Genomic DNA, 21989 nt, shown 5'->3' with positions numbered 1-21989 from the left:
TCAGGCCTAGAACTTGGAGTTCACCTGCACAATCTGCAGGTGAGGGCAGGGGCCAGTCCTTTCGTAAACAGGTCCAATGACCTGCATTTTCAGCTGCCAGATTCTTCTTCCCTGGCAGCTCCTTTGGGAGGAAAGTTAGCACTCTTCAAGCAAAACTGGCTTTTAGTCACCCAGGACAAATGGGTATTGGACATTATAAACCGAGGCTACAAGTTTTATTTCCATACATTGCCTCCTTTCAAAGGCATGCCAGACGTTCCTCCTCAGCAAAGGATAGAGGCTCACAAGCAGATTTCTTTGCTTCTTCAAATAGGAGCTATACAGCCAGTTCCTCTGTCAGAAGTGGGACTAGGATTTTATTCTCGCCTGTTTCTAGTACCAAAGAAAGGGAACACGTGGAGACCAATTTTGGATTTATCTATCCTCAACACTTATCTGGACATTCCAAAGTTCAAAATGCTGACATTACAACAGCTTTTACCTCTGTTGGGAAAAGATCACTGGATGGTAACTCTGGATCTCAAAGAGGCTTATCTTCATGTTCCTATCAGGCCCAGTTGCAGGAGGTACCTGCTTTTCGGCTGGAAATTTACATTATCAGTTCTCTGCATTGCCCTTTAGCTTATCTACTGCAGCCAGAGTGTTCACAAAGGTTCTGGCTCCAGTGATAGCCTTTTTCAGGTTAAGAGGAATACAGATTTATCCTTATTTGGACGATTGCCTGATTATTGCACAACACAAAGACGAACTTCTGCATCATCTACAGTATGTGATGGTAGTGTTAAGATGCCTAGGGTATTCTGTGAACGAAACAAAGTCCAGTCTAGTACCCTCTCAGGACATGTGCTTTCTGGGTGTGAGACTGAATACAGCTTCCCAGATGGCCTTTTTGACCCCGGACAAACAAAGAAGCCTTTCTCTTTATTTCCATCAAATGTCTCTACAGTCCAGGCTGACTGCAAGGACAGTCCTTCAAGCCTTGGGGTTCATGGCATCTTGTATTCTGGTGCTTCCCAATGCCAAACTGCATATGAGGAAGCTTCAATGGTATCTCAAAAATGTATGGACACAACACTGCCAGGATCTAGACACTGTCATTCAAATAATACCTTGCATTCAGAAAGAATTTTTGTGGTGGGCTCAGGAATGTCACCTAAACAAGGGACTCTCTGTGACCCGACCAGAGGCGAGTCAGATTCTAACGACAGATGCCTCGGACAAGGCTTGGGGAGCACACCTCAATGGAAAATGGGTGCAAGACACGTGGCCTGTCAGACTTCAACATTTGCATATCAACTTGAAGGAGATGTTAGCAGTCCAATTTGCATTGATGGCTTTCAAGGATTTTCTTCACCCAGGACAGGTGTTGATTCAAACAGACAACACTACTGTCATGTGGTACATCAACAAGCAAGGGGGAACCCATTCGTACCCTCTTTGCAGGCAAGCGATGATTTTGTGGGAGACTGCTCTCAGTTTACACCTCAATCTTCAGGCAAGGTTTCTACCAGGAGCACAGAACTCCTTAGCGGATGTGTTGAGCAGACAAATTGTGGATCCTCACGAGTGGAAACTGGATCCTCATGTGTTTCAAAAGTTGACAGTGTCATGGGGGACTCCAGACATAGATCTGTTCGCTTCTCCACTAAATTAGCAGTTGCCAAAGTTTTGCACAAAAATGTTTCATCCCACAGCTTGGAAGGTGGATGCTCTATCATTCAGTTGGAGCAATCTTCATGTCTATGCCTTTCCACCTCTGCCTCTCATTCCCAAAGTACTCCTGAAGGCCAGAAAAGACAAGCCATCCATGATTCTGATAGCGCCAGATTGGCCTCGACAGCACTGGTACCCACTACTGAGGAGTTTGGTACGGGAGCCCCAATGGCCTCTGCCTTTGATTCCGCATCTTTTGTCTCAGGAGGGCAATCACTTCCTCAATGTCAAGATTCAGTCTCTGCATCTCACAGCCTGGCATATTCTGTTTTAGACCCTGGAGGGTCTCAGCTTCCACAACAAGTTTTGAATGTTATTTTGGAGGCCAGAAGGCCTAGTACAAGGAAAGTTTACGCTGATAAATGGAGGAGATTTTTTCTTTGGAGCAAAGCGAAGGATTTTGATGTTTCCAAGCCTGATTTAAGTGTTTCTCTTCAATATCTTACTGAGTTATTGGACAAGGGTTTGTCTTTCTCCTCAATAAAGGTTCATGCTGCAGCCATTTCTGCTCACTATGACTGTGATCCTCCTTTATTTTCCCATCCTTTGTTTAAGCAATTTCTTAGAGGGGCAAAGAACATAAGACCCCCACGTAGAGCTCCTACTCCTGCTTGGGATCTCAATTTTGTGTTGGAAAAGCTTACTCTACAACCTTTTGAGCCTGCAGCTACGGCCGAATTAAAGTATTTATCATGGAAGACTGCTTTTTTGTTGGCCATTACCTCTGCAAGAAGGGTTTCTGAATTACAGGCCCTTATGGCAGTGGAACCTTTCCTGATTTTTCATAAGGATAGGGTATCTTTGCATACTAATCCTTCCTTTATGCCTAAAGTGGTTTCTAGTGTGGCCTTGAACCAAACTATTCATTTGCCTACTTTTTATGCAAACCCCCAAAATAAAGGGAGAAGATTTTGCATACTTTGGATATTCACAGGCAGTTACGTTATTATTTGAGCAGAACCAAGGGGTTCAGGCAGTCTCAGCAGTTGTTTGTTTCTTTTGCTTTGGGTTCTCAGGGAAAACCTGTTTCAAAACAAACTATTTCTAAATGGATTGGGTTTTGTATTTCTTTCTGTTATTCCCATCATGGTAAGGAGATTCCGGCTGGAATCAGACCTCATTCCACTAGAGCTACTGCCACTTCTACTGCCTTTCTAAGGGGGGTAGCTACAAAAGATATTTTGGAAGCAGCCACTTGGAGTTCAGTACATACTTTTTCCAAGCATTACCACCTTCCTCTTTATTCTAAGTCTAGGGCTGGATTTGCCACTGCAATATTACAGGGCATTTTAGCAGCCCCTAATGCTTTATGATTTTGCCATTCTCCCTTTACCTCTGCTTTGGGATTCTACCCATATGTAAGGACTGCAGTAATGTGAGATGAAGAACATAGTACAGTTTTGTACCTGCCATAAATGTAGATGTTTGAAGATCCACATTGCTGCAGTCCAATTTACCCTCCCTCCTTCCCCTCTGTAGTTTGGCATGGTTATATGGTTTGGGTGATGGTTGTTGTTGGGCATGTTTTTGGGAGGTATCCTGTTTTTGGGCTGTGGCCTTTCTTTTTAGGGCCTTCTGACATCTGGGGCAAGAAAAGACTGAGGATATGACGTCGGTCATGCGCTTTTATACCCTGACGCTCTGATGTCAGATCTGAGCGCCCATGACCGATGTCAGCCTAATACTTTGGTATTCGGGCTGACCGAGGACAGCGGACTACCCATATGTAAGGACTGCAGCAATGTGGATCTTCGAACATGTACATTTATGGTAGGTACAAAACTGTACTTTTTTCTTGTGCAAATATTTTTCTCTTACTCATTTTGTATATCTTCTGTCCAGAAATTCTGGCCTTTTTTGCGTAATAGTAACAATACCGAATTTCTTTCTTATCCTCAGTAGTCCATTCTTTCGTCTATATGACTCTTTTTTGGCCTATCAGTTTTTGTGGACTACTACTTCCTTCTACAGTAGGGGGTCCATCCTCCCCCTGGGCCTGATCTAACCCCATTGTAGAAATGTGTCCATGTCTTGAGGATTCTTCACTGGATTTTCTTCTAGTCCTGGCACTGTAAGATGTTTATTATGCAAGATGAGTTTGTTTTTGTATGTCTCTATGTAAATCACAACTATTTTACCTGACACCCTTTACCTAATTTTCATGCTACTACAACTACGATGCACTTATAAATGTTACTGTTATGGAGCTTTTCTTCCTGGTCTGTTGTTGCAAAGGAGTTTTGCATGGCCCACATAATCCCAGTAAAGAAATGTAAGCAATTGATTAATTACACCCAGTCTGAAAGAGTTTACAAGTAAGCAATTCCACATTGTGATAAATTCCATGGAAATCATTATTTTATAGGTTCATACTAGGCTATCTGCCCTAGGGCATTTATAAGCCTAGGCAGAATGTGTTTGGCTTTCGCCACCCATTTTAAATTTAGTTTGCTATGCCCTTTTTCGAGGTTAGTATACTGTGCCTCTGTCTAACAGTGACACAGAAGTGATACCCGGGGTAAACCTATGATCTCCCATCCACTCATCAAGATTCCTCTTGAAGAGAGTCAATGAGGGACTCTGCCTAACCTGGACTGGGATTTTATTCCAGAGTGAAGGGAGCCTCTGGGTTATGAATCTGTCCCTCCAGCATGTCTTATTTATTTCAGTGCTGAGGTTCAAGTCTCTCGAGCGCATAGCTCGATGGGATTTGGATTTTCTGAGGTGCAGCATGTCCATTAATTCCGGGTTGGACATGGCTTTATACGTCAGGCACAGATCGCCTCTGAACAGGCGGTATGCCACTGAGTAGAGCTGGAGTTTCTGTAACCGGGCAGCATATGGCATCTGTTTGAGCCCTTTGATCCTCTTGGTGAGGTACTTTTGGGGTCTTTCCAGTTGCTGCAGGTGTCTGGTAAGGTACATCCCAAAAGGGGCATTGTACTCAATTATGGGCCTGATGACCTCCCCTGATCTAGATGTGAATCCCTTCATGATTAGGTGGGCTACATAAAATGTTTTTCTAACCTCTTTGGCCACGTGGTTGTCAAATGAGAGATTGCTATCAACTTGGGTCCCCTGGTCCCTAATTACTTCTTCTGTACTTAATGGATTACCACCTATAGACATACAAGTCCAGCTTCTGAACTTTTACCACATCTTCCACAAGTCCATACTCTCCCAGTTTAGTGCCACAGTCAATGTGAAAAACATCTTGAAGTTAAAAAAGTCCACAGAGCATTACATACTTGTTTTTAACCTACACTATCGTTATGGCATTTTAGTATCATAACACTTAATCCATAGAGCTCTGTGTATTTTCTCTAGTCTTCCTGAAAATGATTACAATCAGTAAGAAAAAAATATAATTAAACTGTTTACTTACTGTGGTGGTTACTGTCATGGCCGCCTTTCTGTTCTGTGGTATTTTCACCCTCCACATCAGGCTTTGACAGTTTGTCATCTCCTTTGAATAGCAGCAATAACTTCTTTTTGGGTATTTTGTAACCTGCACAGAGATAAAAACAATACATTTTATTTTGATAAATTAGCCGGGATGCCTGGAATTACCAAGTTTCAGTGTGTGCCAAAGACAGAAGTTCCACAGACTGACAAAACATGATACAATTGTACGGACAGCAGTAATGATTACCTATAATGATAACAATGCAAAGAGTTATGCAGGAAAGTATGACACAAACCTGGACAAATGGATTAAATTGGCAGTCCTGACTAAATCCAAGCAAATGGGGACATTCAAAAGCAAACCAGTGAGGTAGTCCTCAAATGTTAATAAAATATGTAGTAAAAAGGGAAAAAAAATCCTAAAACTATACAGCAGATCAAATGACCCGCAAATTAAGGAGAAATCAAACAACTAGATAAAGAAATTAATAAAGTATATGAGAAAAAAAAAGCTTCCCATGAACACAGAATAGCCATAAAAGTCAAAGACAATTCTGAAGTAATTTTTGTGCATGCACTGACTCTTCGGGATCTTTCAAGCACCCTAATACTGGCAGAGTGTTCACCATTAGGGATGATGCCAACTGTGATTCATTTAATGTGGTTTACTTGGCCTCTTGTACCCAGTGTTCATCTTTCTACTTGGGGAAGACCAACAGGCAGATCAGAAATGGGATAAGGGAACATATATATGACAACAGGACTGGGAATGCTACTAATGCCTTGGCTACGCATGTAGCTGGTAATGGTTTAACACACACACTTACATTTTTGGTTATGGAAAAGAGTGCAGTGAATGAATGTGGAGGACACATCAGGAATTTAACTCAAGTATCAGAAACAAGATGGATCATCAGATTAAGGGCAGATGCGGGAAGGGGTCTGAATGATAAGATTCTGTTAAAACCCCTACTCAAAGCCAGATATCTACACAAATAATTAATATTTCTGAACATGCCTTGCGTATGTTTTTTATATGTGCATTTTTATGTTTAACAGCAAGTATCTGTATGAATGTTTTTCTTTAGTACTATTATGCACAGTTTTTCTCACACTGTTTTTTCTTATACTACTTTCTTATGCTGTTTTTTTATGCTATTTTACTATGCTGTGTCTTTAAATCAGCAGGCTAGTTCTCTTACAGCTCTTTTAAGGTTATTGTTGCAAGGGTATTGATATATTCTTTTATGTGATTGGCTACAGTATTATTGGTTTCTCTGTTTAATACTAAGCAATATTTGGTTTGGTTTTAATGTCTGAAGAAGCAGTATTCTTTAACTACTGCGAAAGCGCTTACATACCATTACATTTCCTGACTTTAATGCCATTTGAAGTTTGGTTTTTGACTGCCACTTGTTTTGGTTCACTCCTATGTGAGTTTGGATTTACTCAGGATGTAGACTGTGGGCAAGCAGTCCACATAGCATTCCTTGACCTTGCCAAGACATTTGATACCATACCACATGCAAATATAATAAACAAGTTGAAGGTTCACCAAACTGACCTGTACATGGTTAGGTGAAGAGCCAGATGCTTAGAGACAAGACTGATACAGTAAAAGTATGAGGGAGCATTCCCTGAGAGTGTGAAAGTGATCGGTGGAGTTCTGCAGGGATTAATTCTGGGACCTCTGCTGTTTGGTATTTGCTTGTCTGATCTCCACTTATAAAAAGAGATTCCCTGATTAACAAAGTTCACAGATGATTGTAAGCTAGGAGTCATCATCAAGTACGCCTCTGACATACATGCACTCGTCAATAGCTGGTGTACTAAAAGTGGGCTACAGTTCAATGCCAAAAAGTGCAACACTGTAGCATTTGGTACACAACCCATAGCTCTGGCGTAGAGCACAGATAACACTACTTCAAAATGGAAATGTCATGGGAGGCCTGGGTATTTTGGTGGACAGCACCCTTAAGTTTGACCATCGTGTGCAAGAGTGATTAGGAAATCCTTTAACTTACTTAGTTTATAATAAAAGGTATTTCTGTCACATAAAATGAAGTCCTCACATCCTTGAACTCCATGCTGATCAGACCCATCACTGAATACAGCACCCCCTCTGGGATGTACCTTACTAAGCATATAAAGCAATTGGAAAGACTCTAGATGTTTTATCTAAAAAGGTCAGGATCTTAAAAGACCAGCACTATTAAGAAACACTGGAGGCTTCCTCTCTACACTTATTTTCATAGATTCTCCTTAGGGATGATTTGTACCTTGCTTTTAGGGATATAAGGGAACCAGTAATCCAAGAACACTTTTACCTCAATAAATCAAACAGTCCAGATAACACTAGGGTCAGAGATTCAAATCAACTCCAACAAATACATATGGCAGGGAGAAGGATAAGATTAGTCATGCAGTACCTGCCCTTTCTCTGGAACAAGCTCCCAACCAATTTAAGCAGTGAGACACTATGTCAGCCTTTAATAAGGAGTTGCACAACTGGTTTGGCATTCATAAATTCACTCCAGTGTGACTGGCAAAATGGAAATAACCAAGAGGCTCAGTTGCCTAGTAATGCCTATGACAAAATCTGGATGACACAGACATTTAAAACTACAATTCTTAAACCTTATTACAGTCTGTAAAAAAGGCAAACAGCAAAAATATGTTCACATATTATTAATCCTTGTATATTAATGTTAGACACCGTAGGAAATAAACCTAGCAAGGCAAGAAGAGATTTAACAGAAAGAAACGTGGAGAACAAACACAGGACTAACCCGGTCAACAAAGTGTAAATAAAAAGTAAAAAGTGATGCTGTAGTATAACCCAAAACACACATTAAATGATGAAATGGTACTTCATTACTCTGATTTCTGTCTTTTCAGATGACAACTGTAATCTACCCATAGAAAGATAACTTATAGAAATCATCCACCTTGACAAGCCATCTCATTCAAAAGTTTTCCAGTTTCTCTCCAAGCCATCAATAATGATACTCTACCTCTGTAACACGCAGTTTAAGTTGCTGTGTGTTTCTGTAGCATCTTTCAAAGTCTCACATCTGAAAATGGTCCAAGACCATAACAACTGCTCATATGACTGTGCAATAAATGAGGTACAAATACTTCCAGATAGTTGCAAGGGGACAAAAGAGTAGGTGAGATTAATTACAAACTGAAAGCCATGGAAGGCAGCATTCTTGACAGGAGGTACGTAACACTGTAGCTACACATTTTATACAGAAGCCTCACCTGAAGTATTTTGTATGATTACAAGAACACCAAGAGAAAGTTAGATACATATGACACTAGAGATATTTCAGGAAAAAGTTGAAACTTTAATGATCTTTTAGACTTGGATTCTTTATTCTCCACTTTCATACTGAGTGATTCTAAGGAATTCATTTAATGAAGCCAAACCTCCTTTGTCATCTGTGAACTGACTGAAATGTCTAACAGGTCATAATCTGTCAACAAACAGTACACTTCAAAACAGAAATGAATGGACTTCCTCTTTGAAGGACAGACTACCAGATGAGAATATATACTCTTTGGAATACCGAAGGTGATATTAGCTATATTAACAGGGACTACACTTTTTAAAGATGGCTGCTTCATGCAAAAAAAAAAAAAAAAATCTGCACATCCCTGGCAAACAGTAGTGTAAAAGTAAAAAGTAATGCAATTTAATTTAAAAAGTCTTAAATACTACAGTAACATAATGGTAAAGCAGAATATGCCAAGAGGTTTTATATATATGAGGCAGCACATTTATAATCGACAAGGAGAGGACAAGAAGAATCTTATCGAAGCAGAGCTCAAGGGAGTTCCAGAGACAAAATGATGGGAAAGAAAGAAAGGAAGCTTATCTCTGTGGCACAAGGTGTAAGTACAGTGAGTTTAAATAAAGGAGACAGGTAGGTAATGGTTTGAATCCAGCTAAAATATACCTTTACAAAGGGTGTAAGGAACACATTTCTAACAACATTTGGGTGGGAGATTGGTATAATGGTTAAGGTGTTTACCTTACAGACGCAAGGTGCAGTGCTTGATTCTTATATGGGGCAATCAGACAGGCTTAAAATGGCCTACAAGGGCAGTTAGCCTAGTACTAATCTAGGAATCTATGAACCTGTAAAAGAAAAAGCAAGGACAGAATTTAGCATTCTCAGCAGCATTTGAAATGAAAGAAGGAAGGCATTCCTTCCCCCTACTAAGTAAAAAGTACATGCTTCTGAATTATCCTGGCTAAGAATTTTAATATTACACTTGTAACTTTGAGAATGAAGATACTCTTCTTACGTTTAGAACAAAGATCTGACTTCCTAAAGCTGGACTGTACTTACCTAATGAAACCAACGTTTCAAAGTTTTGTACCATCACTTCCCTGTAAAGCTCTTTATCTTCTTTTGTCAAGATCTTCCACTCTTCTTCTGAAAAGGTGATAGCAACATCTTCAAAGGCTTCTGGTACCTGAAAAGGGGAAATGTGATTTTATTCAATGCAACATAAAGTATGCAGTTTTCAACAAAAACAATTGGCATTTGGTGTCATTTTGCTTATTTAGCAGGTAGATGGAATGGAATGGAAGTGCCCCTTTAAATACTCAACCTTATTACACAACAGAATAATATCATACAATAAGAAATAAAGTATATGGTTAGTGAATAAAACCCAAAGGCATATCCCTCTATAGCTATAAATACAACATCTGGGATGATATGAAATATCCAAGACTTGTCAACATGTTGCTTTATCGGGACTTATAAACTAACTCTGGGTGGTGACTACTAATGGAATCTGTAGGAGTCAGATGTGGCTTAATAGCTCAAAACAAACAGACAAATGCTTTCCAGCAGAGCTGTTGCAAGGCAATATGGCACCCTTATCAGTCAATCCATTTAGTGACCGCTGCTGTCTACAAGAGATTGTAAAGTTGATTATTTAATGAAACTTAGGAGTTTGACAGTATTCAGCCTATCACTAAGTGGTCAGTTGTGCCATAAATAACTAATTAGTTTACCTCTTTTATATTAAAAACAAAACCAAAAACGCATCTCACTTCACTGGTGGTGCTGTCAATGTCACGGCAATCTTGCTTGCATTCCAGTCTCTAATTAAATGTTGCACAGGTCTGCAGCCAATCACACCTCTGCTTCTTGTTGTTGTATCTTTCGGCTTTTCCCAGTTAGGGGTCTCCACAGCGGAACTCTGGTCCGCTAATCATTGGCAGCAGATTTTTACGTACTGAGTTGCCAGTCCTGACGTACAACCTTCAAAGAAGGTACACCCATTCACGCATGTCTCCACACAGAAGACGCTTTAGCTGAGAATCGAACAGGACAACGTCTTGCTGTGAGGCGACAACGCTACCGCAGCACGTTAATTAAATACCACTGTGTAGTTATGGTTCAGTTGCAAATTTAAATGTCTTATGAAGGTCTAATCAGTTTTACCGTAGAGCAGCTCTTAGATCAGTGCCATAGAAAAGAAAAGAGCAACAAGATTATTGTGCTGCTGACGCCTTCCGAAGACAGCTGACATCAGCATACAGCTAGATCAAGTAAGCGCATAGTGTGGGTTTCAGAGTTAACAGTGAGTTGGACATTTCACTTGTTCCAAGCATTGGTCTCAATATTTTAACAACAATTATAATAATTCATGTTGTGGTGGCATATTGGATACGACAGTTTTAATCATGAATGATTGTCACCTGCCTAGTGAGGTTAGCACTACTAAGAATGGACTTACCATTTACAATTATGCTAGTTGCAAAGCTACTGACTTACATTTGTAACTGACCATGGTTTACATTTTGTTCCAGGTGGGACTATTAATTATACAAAGTTAATAATGGACTTAAAAATGCTTTCTAGAATGTTTAATCTTGAGTTAATGTTCAATGAACACAGCCATTACGATAGTGGGAATTGTGCTTTGAAACAAAAGTACTTGCAATCCACCATTAGATCCATCACTAAGCTCATTTAATAAATTATAATAGAATGATTTTCTTGATTTCAGTTTTAGCCATTTTTGCTTAATACAACTTATGTAGAAAAAAGAGATTGATAATTTGGTTACAGACAAATCATTACATGTTATGAAGCATGAGAACAGGGTTGGTTGGTTTTATGGAGATGGGACAACATTGTGGAAAAAATGTTAGATTTATGGCTTGGGACTGCCTTCTGTGTGGAGTCTGCATGTCCTCCCCATGGTTGGTTAGCGTTTGAAAGACATGCGTGCGTAAATGGGCGTGCCTTCGTTGAAGGTTGGGCGTCGAGCTGGCACCTCGGCATTTCGTAAAAAATCTACTGCCAATCATTAGCGGACCGGAGTTCCGCTGTGGCGACCCCTTACCGGGAAAAAGCCGAAAGACAAACATAACAACATTAATGAACAATGAATGAATCTAACTACAGAATTATTTCTGTCAATAAGATTAATATTGCTTATTCTAAGATAGACTGGGAGTTGAATAACCTTTAATTTGAGTGGACTATTAATAGGATTGAACTTCAAAATTTTGATGGTTATGAAACCATTAGTAACAACTGTTTTTGGAATTCCAAAAATCCAAAAAAAACAAACTTGACCTGCCCCTTCGACTGACTGTGGATGCAAAATGGTCTAAGACTAAACCCTTTGCTATTTATGTTAATATGGCTTTGAAATAAAATGGATGATAAAGAATAAGAAGTTATGTACCTACCATAACGTTCCATGTTAGTTGTCTTCTTCTCGCCTTCTTTCTTGCTGGATGGGTTCGGAGCTGATCCTCGGCTCTGACTTGGCCTATACCAAAGCTCAAGAGCTATTTACCGGCTCGAGGCCCTCCCTATATCCCACAATACTAGGCATCCAATACCCAGATCTCGTTTGATAGAGCTAACACCATGGAGACACCTGTCCCAACTATAAGGATTACCTACAGTGGTAACAGAGGGGGACATAACCTAGAAATAGTCCAGTAGAGGAATACGGCCTCAGAAGGATTCTTCTCAGTCTGTCCAGGCTAGGGGGATGGTGCGTGGGACGCAAGAAAGAAGGCGAGAAGAAGACAACTAACATGTAACGTTATGGTAGGTACATAACTTCTTAATGTTAAGTTGTCAATTTCGCCTTCATTCTTGCTGGATGGGACAGCGTCCCTAGCACCTTAGTCCTGGGTGGCTCATTGGAACAGACTCTTGAGCACAGTGGAACCAAACTCAGCCCGATTCCTGGAGGCCATATCCAACTTGTAATGAGAAATAAAGGTATGAGGAGTGGCCCACGTGGCTGCAGCACAAATAGATTCCATTGGAAGCTTTGCTTGAAAAGCTACCGATGTGGCTAACACTCTGGTGGAATGAGCTTTTGGTTTTACAGGGAGTTCTTTGTGTCTTAATTGGTAAATGAAGGATATGATTGAAGCCAGCCATCTGGATAAAGATACTTTAGAAACTGGCAAGCCCTGCTTGCCCTCAGCATAAGACAGGAAGAGTTGGTCTGACTTCCTAATTTGCTTTGTCCTATCCAAATAAAAACGTAATTGCCTGTGAACATCCAAAAAGTGCAGCTTTTGTTCAGCTCTGTGAATAGTTAGGAAAAAAGACAGGAATCTCAATAGCCTGATTCAGGTTTGTCTCAGAAGGAACCTTGGGTAAAAAGGAAGGGTTAGTTCTAAGTGAGACTCTATCCTTGTGAAAAACAAGATAGGGAGGACGAATGCAGAGGGCTTGAAGTTCCGACACTCTTCTAGCTGAGGTGATAGCTACTAAGAAGAGAGTCTTCCAGGAGAGCAACTTTAAAAAACAGTTGGCCGCAGGTTCAAAGTGAGGTAGAATCAGAGAGGATAATATAAGGTTCAGATCCCACGGAGATGGGGTAACTCTAACTGGAGGCCTGAGTAATACAGTTCCTTTGAGAAAGGCTTTACAAAGTTTATGGGACATGATGCTGGTCTCTGACAGTCCAGCATGAAAATTAGTGATGGCAGCCAATTGGACTCTGTTAGAAAAATATGTATTTGAACATGTATAAAGTGCTAGTTTAAAAGCAAATAGTATATAATGCATTTTATTCTATTTACAATATGGCAATACGAATGATTTTACATGTAATTACTTGAAGCTTTGGAGCTGCAGTGTATTTGAACTCTGACCCTGGCAGTAGCCAGCTCAGCAAGCTTATGTTTTTCACTAATGATTATCTGCTGGGTCAGAAAATTAATATAATTAATATAATGTATAAAGCATTGAAAATCTTCTTCCTTCCTCTGAGATAATTGGCCTTGTGAATGTTACCAAGATAAAGACACAGCTGCTGAAGTAATGTTGCAAGAAGAACAAAGAAGTGTATTACAAGATTGAACCAACTATTGTATTCAAACAGGCCTGAAACCTTGAAAGAGTAACATTTACAGAAAGACATTATAACTAACCAGGTGCTTTGCAAGGCTGTATTATTCCCATGGGAAAACTTTTTAAAATGTATAACATCAGCTTTTCTTATGAATAGAATATTGTAGACCATAGTGATGTAGGTGCCCTGTGACTAACCACGTCAGTAAGGTGGGCACAGCTTGAATGTAAGACTATATAAAATTGTGTATTTCCTGCATCATGTCAGACAAAACTCTGTACTTGTATGGTTTTTTGCCTCCTGGTGTACACTAGTAAACTTTTGCATCTGAGCCTCCTGTGTTGTTATCATTGTTTTTATTTAACAGACTCTAATGGTGGCAGAAGAGGAGCCTCCTCAAAAGAGCTCTGCCAAAAAATCCAGAACAGTGTGGACAGGGGCTGTAAAGGGATCTATGTTCCTGGTCTCTGCCCAGCAGGAGAAATGTTTCCACTTACTAGCATAGGTTTTTCTGGTAGTAGATTTATGTAAAGAAAGGATGATTTCACGTACTGGCTGAGAAATCTACGGAAGCCTGGCTAAGGTTGGAAGTGGAGCAACCAAGCTGTGAGGTTGAGAGATTGAAGGGATTGGTGCAGCCCGCCCGACTGATGGACCAACAGGTCTGGCACTGGGTCCAGACTCGAGGGCTGCTCCAACAGATGATGATGCAGGAATGGGAACTAAATTTGTCGAGGCCAGTAAGGGGCAATGAAGATCATCCTGGAACCCAAAGCCGTCGCTTTCTGAATCAGATTGGGAATTAAGGGAAATGGAGGGAATGCATACAGAAGATCCTGGGGCCAATCGTGGACTATAGCATCTCTGGGGGAATGGCCAGGGAGGGGGAATAGAGTGAAGAAGTCTTCACACTTGCTGTTGAGAGGGGTTGTGAAAAGGTTGCAGCAAGGTTGACCCCATCTGCGGAAAATCTTGTCCGCTACTGACTGACTGAGAGACCACTCGTGAGGCATGAGAATGGTCTGCTCAGCCTGTCTGCTATGACATTGGACTTCCCGGGGATGTGCGTTGCTATCAGAAACTGTTGGGAAGAGATCGCCCACTGCCAGAGTCTGAGTGCTTCTCGACAGAAGGGGTAGGATCTGGTTCCGCCCTGCTTGTTGATGTACCACACTACAGACATATTGTCTGTTTGAATTGCAATAGTCCTGATAGGTAGAGAGTCCTGAAGAGCTTGCAATGCTAAAAGTACCGCTCTCATCTCCAAGATGTTTATATGCAGGTGGTATTCTAGGGGTTGCCAAGTTCCCTGGACAGTCCTGCCCTGAAAATGCCCCCCCCCCAATCAGGGAGGCATCCGTGGTCACCGTGGCAACAGGAGAAGGAAGAACAAATGGTCTGCCCTGGAGAACTGTAGGGGAGACCATCCACCAAGCCAGGTGGTCTTTGCATGTTTGAGTAATCATTATTCTGTGGGACATTGGGAGCTGTTGAAAGGACCATTGGGTAAAAAGCATCCACTGAAGGATCCGCATGTGGAAATGAGCCAGGGGGACTAGAATGATCACTGCCGCCATAAGACCCAATGTTTTTAGTACAAATCTGGCCTGAATCGTCTTGCACTTTAGTAGTACTTGCACATGTCGGCGAATATCTGATACTCTGTCTGGAGGAAGTTTTGCAGACAGATCTTTTGTGTTTACTTCTGCGCCTATAAATGTTATAGATTGACAAGGCGACAATGCAGACTTTTCGAAATTTATTGATATACCTACCTCGGAGCAAGTCTGGATGGTATAGTCCCTGGCTCGCAGAAGTTGATGCCTGGTGGAAGCAGTAAGGAGCCAATCGTCGAGATATGGAAACACCTGGAATCCCTGTCATCTCAGGTGAGCCGTCGCCACTACCATGCATTTGGTGAACACCCTGGGGGCTGTGGTGAGACCAAAAGACAGGGCTCTGAATTGATAGTGACTGGCTCCCAGCCGGAAGTGGAGAAACATTCTGGAGCACCTGTTCATTTTGATATGGTAGTACGCATCCTGAAGTTCTATAGAGCACATCCAATTGTCCTGACCCAAAAAGGTTAGAATGGACTGAAGCGTGACCATCCAGAACTTTGTTCTTTTTATAGACCTGTTCAGTCTGCTGAGATCCAGAATGGGTCTCCAGTCCCCTGTCTTTTTCGGTACCAAAAAGAACTTGCAGTAAATTCCGGATCCTTGCTGGTCTGCTGGGACTGGCTGGATGGCCCTCTTTTTCAGCAGTTTTGAAATTTCCAGAATTGTTTGATCCCTTAGCGCGGGTGGAACATCTGGAAGGGATCTGTTTCTTTGTACAGGGGCGTGGACGAAGGGAATTTTGTAACCCTCGGATATGATAGACCATACCCATTTGTCTTGTGTGAGGAGTTGCCAGGCTTCTGGGTACAGTGACAATCTTCCCCAGACTGCCTCCAAAGGTGGACAGTCAGGCAGCCCCTCAGGGGTGCTGGAAGGGTTTGTCAGAGAAAGATTCTCTCCTACCCTGATTCTGCAGACCCCCTCTGCCCCTTGGGCGGCGTCTATTATTGTTCCCTCCTCTGCCCCTGGAGGGAAACTCGCCACGTGCGTCAGGCATGACTCCCTGGGGTTTGCGAAACCACATTTTTCCACCCTTCTGACCTTTCGGGTATTGTCTAGATGGGGTAGAAAAACAGACTCCCACGGCAGAGAGAGTCTTGCCTTCCTGCTCGCACCTGGTATGTGTATCCTTCACCTGTGGTCCAAACAAAGCTGAACCATCAAAGGGGGTGTTGGTGAAGGATGCCTTGAAGGGGTCAGCAAAGTTGCACAACCACATCCAGGCATGTCGTCTCAAGGCTACACCTGTGCCTGCGGCCCTACTCGCCCCATCGGCCTCATAAGAAATGAGCCGCATGGAGGCATTAACTATGGAGTTAAGGGTTGCCAGCTGGGAGTTAATCTTTTCCTAAGACCACACCTCACCAAGAGGATCAAAGGGCTCAAAAAGATGTCATATGCTGCCCGGTTAAAGAAACTCCAGTTCTACTCAGTGGCATACCACCTGCTCAGAGGCGATCTGTGCCTGACGTATAAAGCAATGTCCAACCCGGAATTAATGGACATGCTGCACCTCAGAAAATCCAAATCCCATCGAGCCATGCGCTCGAGAGACTTGAACCTCAGCACTGAAATAAATAGGACATGCTGGAGGGACAGATTCATAACCCAGAGGTTCCCTTCACTCCGGAATAAAATCCCAGTCCAGGTTAGGCAGAGTCCCTCATTGACTCTCTTCAAGAGGAATCTTGATGAGTGGATGGGAGATCATAGGTTTACCCCAGGTATCACTTCTGTATCACTGTTAGACAGAGGCACAGTATACTAACCTCGAAAAAGGGCAATGCAAAATAAATTTAAAATGGGTGGCGAAAGCCAAACACAGTCTGGCTACACTTATAAATGCCCTAGGGCAGATAGCCTAGTATGAACCTATGAACCTATGAGACCCCGCAGCAGATGGATCCTGAAGGGTATCACCCAATTCCTTAAGGACATCCCTTTGAAGGCGGGTGAAATGGTGCAGGTAGTTCAGCGACCACATGGAAAACGTCGCTGAAGAAAACATCCGCTTCTCGTACCTGACATTGTCCTAGATTATTTAGTAGGTGGATGGACAGGGACAGAAGGATCAGCCAACTCCTTCTTAGTGGCTGCTGCAACCAACATGGCATTAGCCGGGACACCCTTCGTAAGAAACTGTTTGTCGGACAGGGCTGTAATAAACTTTGTGGGCCTACGGGGAGTTGGCTCCACTGTGTCGGGGGCCGTCCACGCCTTCCGAGCCACCACCTCCATGAGTGGGTCGAAAGGCGGAGACACCCAGGAGGTGGAGGGGCGAGAACCAAACGCATCCAGGAACACCGACTCGTCCTCGGAGGGGTTAAGGGCAGTCCAGTTCCCCCTCTGCCTAAGGATCTCAAGGATGTCTGAAAAGGAGACATCCTCAAAGGGGGACCTTGGGGACCCTTCCGAATCCTCCAAATCGGTGTCTGAGGTGACTGACTCGGGGGAGTCAACATGTTTCCTCTTACATTTTCTCTTCCGTGGGGGCTCCTCTGAATGATCAGGGGAGGCCTTGGAAGAGGAAGACACATCCAATGGGGCAACCTGGAGCATCTGTTCTCCACGCTTGGGGTCAGGAGGGTGAACAGAGACCGATGTAGGCACCATGGGGGGAGGAGCCGAAGGAGCCGATCGTGGGTCTGACCCAGGAGTCAGTACACTCCTCATGACCTCAAAGGTGCACCTATCGGGCAGAGAGGAAGGTCCCTGCTCCGAAGATATGAGAACCCCTCCCAGCACCGAGAGTGACGGCTCCGAGGTCGATGTCGGGGCCGAGCTCACCTGCGCAAAGGCATCGAGAGGTAGAACGGGGTCGGACAAGGGTCCGATACCACTCGCCCCCTTGGAGCAGACGAGGGAGTCTCGGCACCCGGATCCCTCCATGGACGGAACCAATGAAGAGATCAGAGCCGACGAAGGAGCTGAAATGTGTGTTATCGGCTCTGACGTACCGATGATACGAGCCCCAACAAGCTCCGGCTCAGAGCATAATGGAAGAGTCAGAGGAGGAATTGCTGAAGATGTAGGGATAGCCACAGGCTGTTGAGAAGGGCTAGATAACATTTGGGCAAGTGCCTGTGACTTTAGGAGTCTACTGACCACCCTCTCGAGGTCGTGATCAGAAAGCCTGGTAGACAGATAGAAATGTGACCTATGGCTCCGCTCCGATTGTAGTAACGGCGATCTCGGAGCCAAACGAACAGACTCCAAAGAGGGAGATCTCGAGCGTTTTTGGCTCAGAGAAGGCTCCGACACTAAAACAGGAGCCGACTGAGATCTCAAAGTGTCGGTTCCAGCCAGAACCGATGAGGAGGTAGCAGCTCCTCTTGGCGACGGCTCCGAACAGGGAGCCGACAGTTTGGCAAGCTTGGAGGGTTTACCCAATGAAGGCTTAGTCGGGGACCCTTCAGGCTTAAGTAAGCCCCTCAAAATAAGTTTGTTCCTACGCTCCTGCAGGACTCTCGGACTGAAGGCATGACAGACCGAACAAGAGTCCTGCAGGTGTAGTGGGCCCAAACAATACACACAAGAAGTGTGACCATCTGTCAGAGACATCTTCTGACAGCACGAGTCACACTTCTTGAAAGTTGAGACCTTAGTATCCTTAGACATAATAACACTATAACAGGGTACCAAGGAAAAAAGAAACTAGTGCCCAACACACTACAAACACACACACGCACTAGAACTAACTCTACAATATATAGTAGTAATAATACTGCTATAAGAAATACAGTTAACAAGACTAGTAGAAAAATAAATATAAATATATATAAGAAAAAACTAACTCTACCCTAAAGGGTGGGGGATGGGGTGGGGGAGAAACTCTGAAAACTACTAGCAAAGAGAGTTTCTAAATGGCATTTCTCAAGGGATCAGAAAGGGGACACTAAAGGAAAAATATCTAACAAGAAATTAGCTATTTATATCTAAATAAACTTAGTAAAAAAGTTTTATACGACCTGGAGCTAGTAAAAACGCAACCTCGCAGCTGAAGCGGCAAACGAGATCTGGGTATTGGACACCTAGCATTGTGGGATATAGGGAGGGCCTCGAGACGGTAAAAAGTTCTCGAGCTTTGGTATAGGCTGAGTCGGAGCCGAGGATCGGCTCCAAACCCATCCAGCAAGAATGAAGGTGAGATTGACATTATATCTTAAAAGATGTGTGTCATTTTTAATGCCTTTTGGCTCATAGTGAATATCTGAATGAGTATTTTCATGTTACTTTAGACAAAGATTTATTTACGAATATTCTCCAGGATATTGGATTACAATGATTTTATGAAGCAATCTTTGTAATGAGAAGTTCTTTCATCAAGTTATTACACTGTTTTATGAATTCAAGGAGATTATGTTTTTTGAAGGGGTATACTACAAACAATGTTCTGGTATGGTTACGGGAGCAACAGCACCCTGGTTTTTGACAAGACCGTCCTCTAGAATTGGGAAAATATTTTTTTCTTAATTCCAAATATAGGGGCTAGATGGGGTTCTATGTGTATTTCCTGTGTGATATTTTTACATTATGGTAATCAGATGGCTCTAAAGTTGAGACGTTTGCTGAATAATCCGAAACAAAAGAGGTCCAAATAGCTACTGACCGGAGTCACAAAAACACTGGAACGTGAACTAATGCACAGATTTTATTACAGGTTTAGCGCTTTCATCTAGTAACACTAGACTTCATCAGAACAAAAAATACATGAAATAATACCGTTTAAATAGACGTGACTGCATGCTAAATCCAATGGGATTCAAGTATTTTAATCCCAACCCATTTCCTGATGCCATCACTTCCTCTAAAACATGATGATAGATAAAAATACATCAATGCCTGCCAAGTAATATATAGACAAAATACATTGAAAAATCCCTCCACAGTATGTTAAAAACAGAAAAATCACTTGTAAATATTATGCAAAATCGAATATGCGCCACTAAAAATTACGTTTGCCTGTTAAAACCATATTGATTTAAAACAACTCCCTGCCTATTCAAGCACATATACAACTAGGTAATGCTTATTTAAATCAATGTATTACTTTACGTATTGTACACATGGGCCTTAGTTTTTTTAAAAAACCTATGGGGATAGAAATGTCTAGTGATCTATTACAGGAATGTAATCAAATGTTTGACAACTTTGGCATTACTTTTATGCAATTCATTCTTAAATGCAATGATGGTAAAATGTGTAAGCTTATGAAAGAGGTCGATGACCTGAATGTTCGTATTACACAAGACTTATTATTTGATAAATGGCAAGATTTGTATGATAAACAATATCAGTATGCAAAAAATAATAATAATCGGATTTTTAACAGGAAATGTGCAAAGTTACGCAGGGACATGCAGCAATATAAAGAAGGGAAAGTATATCATTGGGAAAAGGAGTTCCGGTTGGGAAACACAAGTATTCTGAGAGGGATTGTTGGGGTTCACATGGTGATTTACAAACTTTTTTAGGGGAAGAAACAGAATGGGAAAATGTAGGGAAATGGAAAGGGGGTAGTTGGATACCCCATTACACGCAACACAGGTTCAACAGGGGCCAAAGGTGACCCCTTTAGACAATTCCAGTATAGTCAGATACAATGCAGTTCAATATGGAAGGGGTGATTTTTATATTTACAACTATACATCCTTGGACATACAAAATGTTCATTTTGATTTGTTTGGTAAAAGAATAAAATTTGTTCCAAACCAGAAATTTAATATAGTGGACTGCATTGTAGAATTCAAGTTATTTGTTCGGAAGTTAAATCTTGGTATTTATTTTAAGGATGCAAATATCAAGAGACCGGAGGGGCAATTGAGGAAAAACAGTACGTTCAACCCCCCATTACATCCCTTATTGGCTAGTTTTGAAAAAGTTGTCATAGATGAATTGTATGAACTTCATAGAACTAGACAGCCAGTGACAAGATTTAATTTTAGTAAACAAGAACAAGATTTGTTACGTAGTTTAAATACCAATAAGGATATTAAAATTTTACAGCCTGACAAGGGGGGGTGGTGTGGTTATGGTAGACACAATTGATTACTTAAATGCTATTCATAACATTTTACAGGATATGATCACTTATAAGGTTTCCTCCATTAATGAGGTTAATATAGCCTATCAACGCATTGATGCCTTATTGGAGGAACTTTTAATAGAAGACAGAATTGATGCCAACTTGTATAGATTTTTAAAAGTAGAGCACCTCTTGTTGTCCACTATCATGGGCATCCCCAAAATACATAAAGATACAGTGAACCCTCCATATAGACCCATTATATCAGGAAATAAGTCAAAAACCTTCCTTTTTGGAAAAGTTGTGGATAGTTGGTTAAAACCAATTTATCAGAATGTTGAACATATTATAAAAGATTCTTGGGATTTTCTCAGTAGATTAACCCCATCCTTGTGGAAGAACCAGTTGGTTTTTGTCACCATAGATGTGGTCAATTTATTTTCTTGCATCCCCAGGGAGGAAGGTATGGATAGGTTTGTGAATTGTATAAGGAAATATACACGGTTAGACTGGGAAAAGATCAAACTCATAACTGAATTTATGAGTATTGTACTCGACTATAATTTAATTTATTTTGAAGGAGAGTATTATAAACAGAATAAGGGAGTCGAGATGGGTGCAGCCAGTGCTCCCATATATGCTAATCTAGTGTTATTAGATTGGGAGAATGAGTTTATTTTTAATAGTGTTTGGATGCAGCATATTCAGGGTTACTTTCGATTTTTGGATGATGTTTTTATTATTTGGGGTGGTAATGTTGAAAGTGTAGAGGTTTTTGTTGATTATTTACACACTACTAGTACATTTCTCCGATTTACACATAACACTAGTGTAAAAGAGCTTTTTTATTTAGATACACTTAT

At 41.7% G+C, this 21989-nt stretch overlaps 1 protein-coding gene across 1 annotated transcript in view; it reads right to left on the bottom strand.

The window, feature by feature from the left end:
* Positions 1–21989, bottom strand: part of LOC122814365 (zinc finger protein 729-like) — a 448289-nt gene that overhangs the window by 378090 nt on the left and 48210 nt on the right. The window contains 2 exon segments of the mRNA XM_044086949.1: positions 5099–5221; positions 9477–9603. Of these exon segments, the coding sequence (XP_043942884.1) occupies positions 5099–5221; positions 9477–9603 (250 nt within the window).

This window comes from Protopterus annectens, chromosome 10.part0 (genome assembly GCF_019279795.1).
Source record: "Protopterus annectens isolate FY-2018-M chromosome 10.part0, PAN1.0, whole genome shotgun sequence".
NCBI classification, from domain to species: domain Eukaryota; kingdom Metazoa; phylum Chordata; order Ceratodontiformes; family Protopteridae; genus Protopterus; species Protopterus annectens.
This window is presented reverse-complemented; position numbering and strand designations above follow the sequence as displayed.